Source organism: Eublepharis macularius, chromosome 1 (assembly GCF_028583425.1).
Source record: "Eublepharis macularius isolate TG4126 chromosome 1, MPM_Emac_v1.0, whole genome shotgun sequence".
NCBI classification, from domain to species: domain Eukaryota; kingdom Metazoa; phylum Chordata; class Lepidosauria; order Squamata; family Eublepharidae; genus Eublepharis; species Eublepharis macularius.
This window is the reverse complement of record NC_072790.1, coordinates 98,253,247-98,264,636: the sequence shown is the minus strand read 5'-3', so window position 1 is coordinate 98,264,636 and position 11,390 is coordinate 98,253,247. Positions and strand designations below refer to the sequence as shown.

Sequence of the window (11,390 nt, the reverse complement as noted above, 5' to 3'; positions counted from 1 at the left end):
GATCAGCCACATACTCTCGGCCTAACCTGCCTCACAGGGATTCCCCCTCCCTCCCCCCCCCCCAAAGATAAAATAGAGGAGTAGATAATGATGTTGTAAGCCACTTTGAGTCCCCACTGGGGAGAAAAGTAGAGTGCACATGAAAAAGTAATTTTATTTATTTTACGAAATGTATATCCTGTCTTTTGCAGTATATAACAAAGGCTACCAAGGTGGCTAAAACATACATAATAAAATAACATTTTAATGCCATTAACCTGAGCTCAAACACATACAAAGACATAAAACAACAATTGAAACACTGGGCAGGAAGGAGAGATCGCTCAGAGAATGCCAAATAAAGCAAAAAACTCTTTGCCTGCTGGCAGAAGATGGCAACAGAAGAAGACAGACAAATCTCCCTGGGGAGAGAATTCCAGAGTTTTGGTGCCACAACTGAGAATGCCCTCTCCTGGGTTGTCACCCACCTAATCTTAAAAGGTGGCAGCGTCCAAAGCAGGGCTCCAGTGGTGACCTGGCAGGTTCATAAGGAACTAGACAGTCCTTCAGGTATGTTAGTCCCACCAGCACCAGCACCTTGAATTCTTCCAGGAAATAAATTGAAAGCTAGTCTCGGTGGACCAACAGTAAAGTGATATGGTCTCTATAGATTTGCCAGGTCCCTATACTCTCCTAGTGAGAGGGGGGACCTGGCACTTATCTAAGTTTTAATTCTGCATGTGCGCAAAGCGCATGTGTACTCCCAGCGCTGACAATGATATCATTTCTGGAAAGTAATATCATTCCACTGGCAATGGACTTGCTCCAACTCTAAGCAGGGCCAATTCAACCTGTTGGGGGAAAGAATTGGCCGCTGCAAAGAATGGGAGCATGCCCACCCGGTGTAATGACATCACTTGAGGAACTGATTGAGTTAGGAGTGCTCCTCCTGCACGCTTGCCTGGGAGGTTTTTTGCCTCTCGGGCCCGTTCCTCGTGCCTCCCAACCACATACAACCTGCCGGCCAGGTAAGCGATAGTGGGGTGCAGAGGCTGAGAGTGGAGGATTTCCTACCCCTCTAGGGGACTGGCAGCCCAAGGTCCCTATGACCCACTCCAGTCAACCCCCTTGCAGCAGCATTCTGCACCAAGTGAACATTTCTCATGGGCAGCCCTATGTACAGAGCATTGTAGCCATAGTCTAAACTAGATGTAACCAGGGCATGCACCACAGCGGCCAGATCTTTTCTACCCCAGAAAGGCTGCAGCTGACTAACCAGTCAAAGCTGGTAAAAGTTGCTGCTGGCCCCAGTTGCCACCTGTGTACTCAGCAGTAGGCCTGGGTCCAAGAGCACTCCCCCCCTCCAGACTATGAACTTGTTCCTTCAAGGGGAGTGCAACCCCATACAGAATCACAGGTAAGACCTTCTGCTCACCAGTAGCACTTCTATCTTGTCAGGATTAAGCTTCAGTTTATTAGCCCACATGCACTCCAAAACTGTCTCTGGGCACTGATTCAGGATTTGAAGAGAGAGCCAGTTTGGTGTAGTAGTTAAGAGCGCAGGACTCTAATCTGGAGAACTGGGTTGGATTCCCCACGCCTCCACTTGAAGCCAGCTGGGTGACCTTGGGTCAGTCACAGCTTCTAGCTCTTAGTCCCACCCACCTCACAGGGTGTTTTGTTGTGGGGATAATAATAACATACTTTGTAAATCGCTCTGAGTGGGTGTTAAGTAGTCCTGAAGGGTAGTATATAACTCAAATGTTGTTGTTGTTGTTGTTATTTCTACAGCCTCACTGGGATCGGCTGAAAGCATGAAATAGAGCTGAGTGTCATCAGCATATTCAGCCCAAATCTCCAGATGACCTCACCCAGAGGTTACATGGATTACATAGCACAAAGTATAAAATGTAATCTCAACAGTTCCCCAGCACCATCTTCTGAAACTTACCCTCCAGGCAGGATGAAACCATTGCAGAATGGTGCCTTCCAATCCTAGACTGGAAAGGTAGTCTAGAATGATTCTACAATCAATGGTACTGAAAGCTGCTGAGAGGTCCAGGAGAATCAAGAGAGTCTCATTTCATCTGTCCATCTTGAAGAGCAGGTCATCCACCAGGGAGACCTAGACTGATTCAGTCCCATATCTAGGCCTAAAACCAGATTGGAAAGGATCTAAACAATTCACCTGATCCAGGAAAAGGATATGGCTTATTTCTGGGTAACTACTAGAGATGGGCACAAATCGAATTACGACCCAAAAAAACGCATGAACCAGGCCAGTCTACTGGTTCGTTTGGGTTGTAAAGGGGCAGTTTAAATGGCCATTTCCCCAGGGAAATGGCCATATAAACTTTTCCTGCAGCTTGCAAGTGGCAGGTCCCTTTAAACTATCTGCTGGCAGGTGGCAGGGGGACCTGCTGATAGTTTAAAGGGAGCTGCCGCTTGCAAGCTGCAGGGCCCTTTAAACTGTCCAAATGGCGGCTGCCATTTGAGGGGCGGGAAGGCCGTTTTTGGCCTTCTCCGCTGCCCTGTGGGCCCACACAGCAGCAGAAGAGGCCAAAAACAGCCTTTCCACCCCTTGCAGGAGGAGGAGGAGGATGCTGCGGGCCCACAGGGCAAGGTAAGTATGAGGCTGGGGCTTGGGGGGGGGCTAGGGTTTGGGCAGTTTAAAGGGCCCTGCTGCTTGCAAGTGGCAGGTCTCTTTAAACTATCAGCAGGTTCCCCTGCCACCTGCCAGCTGATAGTTTAAAGGGACCTGCCGCTTGCAAGGCAGGAAAGGGTCCTTTAAACTGTCAAATGCCCCTTTTCCTGCTGCTGCTAAGTGGCCAGAAAGGGGCATTTAAACCCCATGAACCACGAACTGGTTCGTAAACTTGCCCCAGTTCATGCCAGTTCGTGAAAATCCACGAACCTCATGGTTCGGGTTTTTTGTGGTTTGTGCCCATCTCTAGTAACTACTACCTCCCTATCTCATTTTATCCTAACAACCTTTTTGATGTAGTTTAAGCTGAGAGATGACTGGGTTTCCCTTAGCCATGGCTGGTAATGGTACAACTGTTTTTACTTGCTACATTTCTGTCCCTCCTTTCCCCCATGGAATGCAACATAATATTCAGAGGGTTTCTCATTTAATCACTGATCAGATCTGTTGAGGACCATATGCCTAATTATGATTCTTAAAATATATAATTTCCATTTGTTGAGAAATCCTCAGTGTTTACTATTGGTGGAGCTTTTTAGGTTTGCCAGTGAGAGGGAAGATGGCATGGTAAAGCCTGATCGCATCAGATCTTGGAAGATAAGCATGCTTGGTACTTGGATGGGAAACCACAGAGGACGGTTCTGCAGAGGAAGGCAATGTCAATCCACCTCTGCTTCTCACTTGCCTTGAAAGCTTGTTGCTGGGTCACCATAAGTTGGTTGCAACTAGATGGCACATACATGCCATTAAGGGGTCGTGATGTATTCAGCTCTGCCTCTCTCTCTGTGGGAATTTAGCAAGTGCTTTCATTTCAGTCATGAAAGAGTTAAGCTGTTTGTGTTACCTACTTAATTAGTAAACATACTTTGAATGTAACTATTAGAGCTTCAAATAAGATTCCCACCGTAGAAAGGGGAGTCACTAAGCATAATGAAGTAAGATTAGGATTTTCTACTGGGCAGTTAGTTTTTTGGGGGCAATTAATTGATGCTATATACTGAAGTTTTATTGCTCTTTGTTCACTTCTTCTTCCACCATTTCACTTCTTCTTGTCTCTACTCTAAGTCACTTATCTAGCAAGATGTAGTCAGCTTAGCAATTTATTATTTTCTCCAAATGTAACCCTAATATTTTATCCTTTAGTAAAGTATTCTTACAGAGCTACACTGGAGTGTGTGTTTGTCAATCCATTCTCATTACTTCCAATGCGCAATCTTTGCACAATCTCTGCTATATTTTCCTACACTCTCAGACATGTCCATCAGAGTAACAAGACTACAGGGCTGCCTTAACATGCTGATATATTTCCCAGATGGGGAAACATAATTGTTTTCTGTGATCTCTATGACAGTTTTCTCTCCATTCTGTTATCTCCTGCCACAATCAAGTAAGAGAACTCTGTATGTCGAAGCGATCTTATGGATTCCCCTCAACTGTTTTTGATACCCAAGTGGATTCACATTGCCATACAGAGCCATCTTGACCATGTCTAGTGGTGGATCGGGACCTCTGTAGAGGCAGAAAGATTGGTCAGCTCAAGGGCAGCTACAATGCATTGCTGGGAAATAGCAATGATTGACGCAGCAGTTAGCCATTTCTCCAGCTGAGGAACTGAACAGTAATAATAAAAACAATAAAGTTCTATTTATAGTTATAGTTTATATTTATTAAGTTGCCCTTCAGGGCAACTTAATGCTCATTCAGTGCAGTTTACAAAGTATGTTATTATTATCCTCACAATCACCCTGTGTGGTGGGTGTGGCTGAGAGAGCTCTGGAAGAGCTGTGACTGTCCCAAGGTCACATAGCTGGCTTCTCAGCTGGCTTCAAGTGGAGGAGTGGGGAATCAAACCCGGTTCTCCAGAACAGAGTCCTGCAGCTCTTAACCACTACACTAAACTGAAGCAGCCCATGATGATGTCTCCTGCTTTTGGCTCTTTCTTTCAAAAGGATAAATAAACATAGCAATTATAGCATACCCTACCACAAATTTTGTTAGTCTTATAGGTGCTACTAGACTCTTGCTCTTTTCTACAGCATGCTACTAAATGGGAAAACACAGCAGCATACTGTGCAGGAAACTTTCTATAGAAAGCTGATCAAATTAGAATATGACTCCAAAGTAGAGATGGGCACAAACTGGGGGGAAAACAAACTGTGCAGTTCGTGGTTCGTCACATTTCACGAACCATGAACTTTCACAAACCTGCCCCAGTTTGCGAACTGGTTTGTTTGGTTCGTGAAAACGTCACAACCAGGTCAGCAAACCGTCACTTCCGGGCCCGCAGAAGGCCACTTCTGGGTCAGCAGAAAGTCTGCAAAAAGTCCATCCCTTGTTGCCTAGGAAACTGATTGATCAGCACCAGGCTGTCTGCAGTAACAAATAAAAAAATGAACCAAACGAACTAGCCTAAAGTTCATGGCAGTTCATCAGAAATGGGCTCTGATGAACCGCCGGTTCGGTTCATCATGAACTTTGGTTCGTATTTCGGTTTGTGCCCATCTCTACTCCAAAGTAATCTGATACAGTAGTGCTCTGTGAGAAGAAGTGTTTCTCAACCAATAAATAGCTAATGAAATCTATATGTGACATACTTGCTTTCTTTTCTCTAAATGTTTTCAAATTCATTTGCCTCCTTGCTATGAAAAGCTTGAGCTACCTCTTTCTGCACATAAAAGGACAGGTCATTTTTCTCTAGGCCTCCTCCAGGCCTATATTCAGAACAAACATTGCACTCTGAAGGATTAAATGAGCTGTCTTGCTTTCAGTAAAGATTTATCTTCTATATTGCACAACTATTAAGACCTCGCTTTTGTACAAACTTTCTCATTCCAACAGATGGCCACAAAATAGCACAACATGGTTGTAATTCTAAGAACACCTTGATTAGCATGGACTTACTTTTGAACAGACCTGCTTAGGATTGCTTCCTGTGGTACTTGAAATAGTTCTGTAAAGGAAATTTCCTCTCAGTCTGTTAAAAGCAATTAGTTAAATGTAGTCAAATTCTTATTAGATGCATAACTGAATGTGCAACAGAAATAGTAGTATGCAAGGAGATGGCAGGGGGAGGTGTAGTTGCATCGACACTTGATGAGTAGTAAGCCAATATAATAAACATTCTCTAAATCAGCTGAAACTGTTTTCAGTACTCGAGCAAGACTTTATTGATCTCTTGAGGAAACTATTGACAATCTTCCAGAAAATACCATCTTGGGCACCATGGATGTAGGTGTTCTACAGTTCAGCTCACCCACCCCAAATGGACTACAAATCATCGGGAACATTATCTCTGATGATATTACAGCACCCTCATGGCTAAGCTTTGCCACTTTGTATTCACTCACAACTATTTCAGATTTGGGGACTGCTTATATATTCAGGTTAACGCATTGCAATGGATATGAATCTACAACATGCCAACATACGCCTGGCTCTTACAGCTGCTCTTCCTCCAGTGTGATATATGCCCTCATGTGCCAACAATGTCCTTCTGCTCTGTACATTGGACAAACCAGCCAACCTCTACGCAAAAGAATAAATGGACACAAATCTGACATTAGAAATGGCAATGTCCAGAAACCAGTGGGAGAACACTTCAATCTACCAGGACATTCCATCAAAGACTTAAAGGTCACTGTAGTTCAACAGAAACCTTTCAAAAACAACGATGGGAAGCTGCTGAATTGGAATTCATATGTAAATTTGACTCTGTCAAGCTGGGACTGAATAGGGACTATGAATGGTTATCTCATTATCACAGGTAACTGATTTCCTTTACAGAAGTGGGATCAAGGGGATTCCAGTGGCACCTGGTGTGGGCTTTCAAGGATCACAGTTCTCTTCGTCAGAAGCATCTGGCGGGGAGAGCTGTGATTCTCGAAGGCTTGTGCTGCAGTGGAATTGGTTGGTCTTGGAGGTGCTGCTGGACTCTTTTTGATTTTGCTACTACAGACTAACATGGCTAACTCCTCTGAACCTTTACAGAAGCAAACTCATCTCCATATCAGAAGGAGCTGTTTGCATCTCCATATCAGAAGGAGTTGTTTGCATCTACTCCGTCCTCCGCTCTCCTCCTCTATATCTGACCAGTTTCTTTTGGGCCTCCATGCATCTGACGAAGAGAACTGTGATTCTCGAAAGCTTATGCTACAATAAAATTGGTTAGTCTTAAAGGTGCTACTGGACTCTTTTTGATTTTGCTACTACAGACTAACACGGCTAACTCCTCTGGATCTATGCCTGGCAGAGCAACTCTTCCTCCACTCCTTTCCCCTAATGCCCATCTTCTACTTGAAATGTACTGGCGACCTTCCTATATTTGGAACAAGGGGAAGGACTCTGAAAGATTTCATCAGAACTTCAACAACTTTCACTCACTATTAACCTGAACATAGAAAGTTCGCTTTCGGGACACCCCTTCACCTTTATTCACCCGCGCTATTTTCTGGGGCTTGTAGTTCTGTTCAAACCCGGAAACTCTAAAGCTCTCGATGATAGGCAGCCCCAGATACCAATACCTGAGATTGCGTTGCCCAGATTGGTTGACTCTAAAACGTGATTGGTGGAAACGGTTGTCAATCATATTCCCAGAGGGATTTGCACTCAGAAGTGCGGGGAGGCCCGTTGTCGCTTCTTTCTGAGTGGGCGGCGGTAGCGAGCGGCCAAGAGGGGGAGGTGGGTGCCCCGTCGCCGCCCTCGTTCCCGGGTCTTGGGCGGCCCTTCAGGTAGCGCCGACTTTCTTTCCTCTCACTAAAGAAGCGGCGGGAGCCGGAGCTTCGGCTGTCTGTTTTTTCTCATGGGTCGCTCCCTTGCTCCGTCGAAGCGCGAGAGCCTGGGGAGAGAGAAGCCTGAGGGCTCCCGGTCCTTCTGGGTGGGGCGCGGGCAAGCCTGGGTGGGGGCTTCGCACCGCTTTTCCCCTTGAACGCGACAGGAGGCGGGAGGGAAGAAGGCGCTGCTTTCCTGCCTGCAGGGCTTCCCCTTAAGTTTCTTTGCCCGTCTCACGCCGCATCTGGCGTTGAGGAACCCACCCGGGCGGGATCCCGTTCTCCTTCCCGTACGCTTCGGCGCAGGAGCAAGAAACTTCTTCCAGCCGAGCCTTGATCCAAGATTTATGGGCTGTGGGAGTCGAGCGATTCGCCGTCTAAGCAGTTCGCCCTCTCGCCGTCCCTGCTCTTGCCGCCCGGGTAGCTGCGCGTCTTGGCCGTAGAGTCAACATCATCATGAAGGCTGACAGGTGACTGGAGTTTCTGAGGTTGTTTGGGGACTTCTCCTCCCACTCGCCCCCTGTCCCTTCCTCCGTGTTTAGTATCGCAGTTTATTCCTTTGACTTTTCAAAAGATGACGATGAACGGAGGCTTTTGAAAGAGAGACTCTGGGTGCCTGTTCAAATCATGGCTGCTGACCGAGATGGAGAAGCGAGGTGGGACGGGCTGTGCAGCAGGGATGCCGGGGCCAGAGACGTCGCCCTGGAAAATGTCAGGCAAGTGGTCCTGAAAAGAAGTGAAGCCATGGTTCTTCTCAGAGAAAAACCGGCGCCTCCAGCGGCAGAAGGGCTCTTGCCTTCCGTTCAGGGGGCTCCAGGGGGGCTAAACGAGATGCTGGCTCGCCTGCTGATGTTGTCCAAGAGATGCCCCTTCAGAGACGTGAGGGAGAAAAGTGAGGCCATTCTGAGGAATGTTCAGGTAAAAACGTGGCTTGTATTATTTTTTCCTTGAGCCAGGGTGCTACTCCATTGATCTCTTGAGGATCCCAAGTCTACTTGGAACCCTTCCTATGCATCTCTGCGTCTTGAAACTAACTGGGAACTGAGCTTTGCTGACTTCTCTGTGCCTTAGTTTTAGTTCATTGTGCTTCAGAAAATGAAGGCTGCCAGCTGTGTGTGCATGTGCTTAAAAAGAGAATTTACATGTATCTCTTCCCATCTCCTGAAGGCATTTTCTTCTTACCTGCACAAAAGCCCAGTGTGGTAGATTAGGTTGAGGTATACTAGTGTCTAGCTCAAGGTCTCCTTGTAAACTTCTGAGCTTAGTGTGGAGCTGCCTCTTATTGTCTGAGCTTATAGCCAACCTAGCCTGACTGTTATAGGTTCTGCATGATTGATTGTTCTGGAATTGTTATAATTTGTTAGTGGATTCAGATGTTCTTGTACTCTACCCATTGCATTTGAGTTTTCACCATATTTGTATGTATCTTTCAAAAGGCAAGATTATATTTCCCTTAAAACTCAATTACAATTTCAGCTGTCCACACATAAACCAACAAACTCTTATTAAGATTTCCCAAGATTATTGTACTATGGCATACCTGAATTGATCCTTTTCTGTGCAGCAAATGTGATTTTTTTTTTAAAAAAAATTATATTGTAGCGAGCACATTTTGAAGCAAGGGCAAGGGAGAGCAGTAATTACAACCCCCCTTCTCCTTGCCTTGTTTTAAAGCTGATTTTGAGTCTCTGTGGTGCTTAATTAATCACTTCCTGTTCATTGTTGGTGATTATTTGAAATGTATTGCTAATTAGAATATTTTTTTTCTAAAAAAGTATAAGTAGTTGCGTTTGCTGCAAAGGAAAAATATGATCAGTTAAAAACTCTCCCTGGGGAGCTGATTGGGGAAAAAAAGGAGAAGATTGATTTTTGGAGTTCATTGTCACCAGAACATACAGGAAGTAATTAACCGTGCACAGCAGAAATGTCTGGAAATAAGTTTAAATGGATACTTCTAAGTTAGGATGAAAGTATCTTACATTTCATGCTGGCACCATCTCACCTGCAAGGGGGAGGGTTTCTGAAACAACTTAAAGTATAATATGAAGCACATTAAACTGGACTAAACCATGATCAAAGTTAGCATAGGATTAAGTTCTACAAAAGGGACACAATCTCTATAAAGTTAGATATTACATAATTTTACATTTACAGCCCAATATGCATTGTGGCAGAGATGATAACATAACTTTTAGAAGACAAATCCCTTTGTGTATGTAAATTATTGTAAAAGCAAGTCTTCCATCTGGCTAAAGTGGTACATTGTAGTGATACTCTAGTCCATGCAAAATAAAATGTAGTCATTAAGGTGTCATAACACTGTTGTTTATTTTTTTTCTTTCAAAGCCTAACATGTCTGTCACTCTGGATTTCCAGTCTGCATGTGTATCACTGCGAATTCACTTCATCCGGGATGAACTGAATGGTAGCTGTGATAGTTAGTTACTCTGTAGCAAAGATTTCCAGTCCTTTTCTAGTAAGAATAACACAAATACCTTAGGCTGTTCCTGCATTGGGCGGAGGGTTGGACTAGATGGTTACTAAAGACCTTCCAATGATGATTCTGTGAAATGAAATCCTTAACCTTTAAGAGTGAACACACAGACCCGGGCACTTGTTCTGTGAAGTGTATTGAGATGCGCTAAATGTTGAAATCTTCAAACCATGTGCAAGTCTGTAAAGTTATTCTGTCTTCCAGTTTAATAGTGCAATCCTAAGAAGATCCAGTTGCATCTGACGAAGAGAGCTGTGGCTCTCGAAAGCTTGTATTACAATAAAGTTGGTTAGTCTTAAAGGTGCTACTGGACTCTTCACTATTTTATTATCGTAAGAAGAGTTATTCCATTCTAAGCCCTTTGAAATCAATGGGCTTAGACTGGAGTAACTCTTCTTAGGATTGCACTGTAAGTAAATTAAATTTTTTTTTATTTTTTTGCAGTATGGAAGCAGTGTTGCCTCTGGCCAGGATGAATCTCTTTTATCTGGATTAAAGAAAGATCATACTGTAGTGTTAAATTATTTCAGTTTTGAAGATTAACTTCTGCAAAAATGATTTAATATTAATTCAGCATACTTTAAGCACAAGAGATCTCATGTAGACCATGAGAGCTCTGCCATAGTTCCTACAGCTATGACTCAACTCTTTTGTAAAAAGTTAACAGAAATTCTCATTAAAACATACAGTTTAGTATTTTAAAGTTGTAAAATTAGGCATTAGAAATTACTTTATAGTACTCTTGCAATAAAGGTTCAGCCTGATATATTGTATGTATTCTGAATGCTTGTGGATGAATCTAGAGATGAAAAAAATTCTGGAAATATTGAAGATGGGGGGTGGCTCTTGGCAAAAAAATGGAAGTTCTGCAAAAAGTTGAAATATATCAATACCTTTTTATTGACGCTAAACTGATTTTTCTGCTTTAACTGCATAAATATATAATTTACAATGGAATTTGCAAGTATAAATGCTGAAGTTGAAAATGGAAAACAACTTTTTAAAGTAAACAGATGAAAGTGTATTTGGGCAGAAATAATCTCATGCAGTCACAACAGGGTGAACAGCATGATTGCATATTGGCTTACAACCTTGAAAATGCTGAAGTATTCAATAGTACATTATTATCATCTTGGACATTATAATGTTAATTGTCACATTTAAACAATGAATGTATCTTTGAAATACATTGTACATGTCTACTGTATAAACAGGAATTATTATGTAAGACAATCCTCAGCATTGCATAAGTTCATAGTACACATTTTAGTAGCACCTTGTCTTAAAGTAAAAGAAATCAAATTACACCTTTAAGGCTATCAGTGCAATCCTAAACCGAGTTACACCTGTCTAAGCCCACTGACCTCAATGAGCTTAGACTGGAGTAACTCTGTTTAGGATTTCACTGTAAGTTTATTCTAGCATAAGCTTTTATGAGTCAGATTTC

The 11,390-nt window shown here is 43.5% G+C and overlaps 1 protein-coding gene across 1 annotated transcript in view; it reads left to right on the top strand.

The window, feature by feature from the left end:
- Window positions 1-7,293: 7,293 nt before the first annotated feature.
- Window positions 7,294-11,390, top strand: part of SESN1 (sestrin 1) — a 60,197-nt gene continuing 56,100 nt past the window's right edge. The window contains exons 1-2 of the mRNA XM_054980598.1: window positions 7,294-7,919; window positions 8,024-8,367. Coding sequence (XP_054836573.1) covers window positions 8,077-8,367 — 291 coding nt within the window. The 5' untranslated portion in view covers window positions 7,294-7,919; window positions 8,024-8,076. The remainder of the gene's footprint in view (window positions 7,920-8,023; window positions 8,368-11,390) is intronic.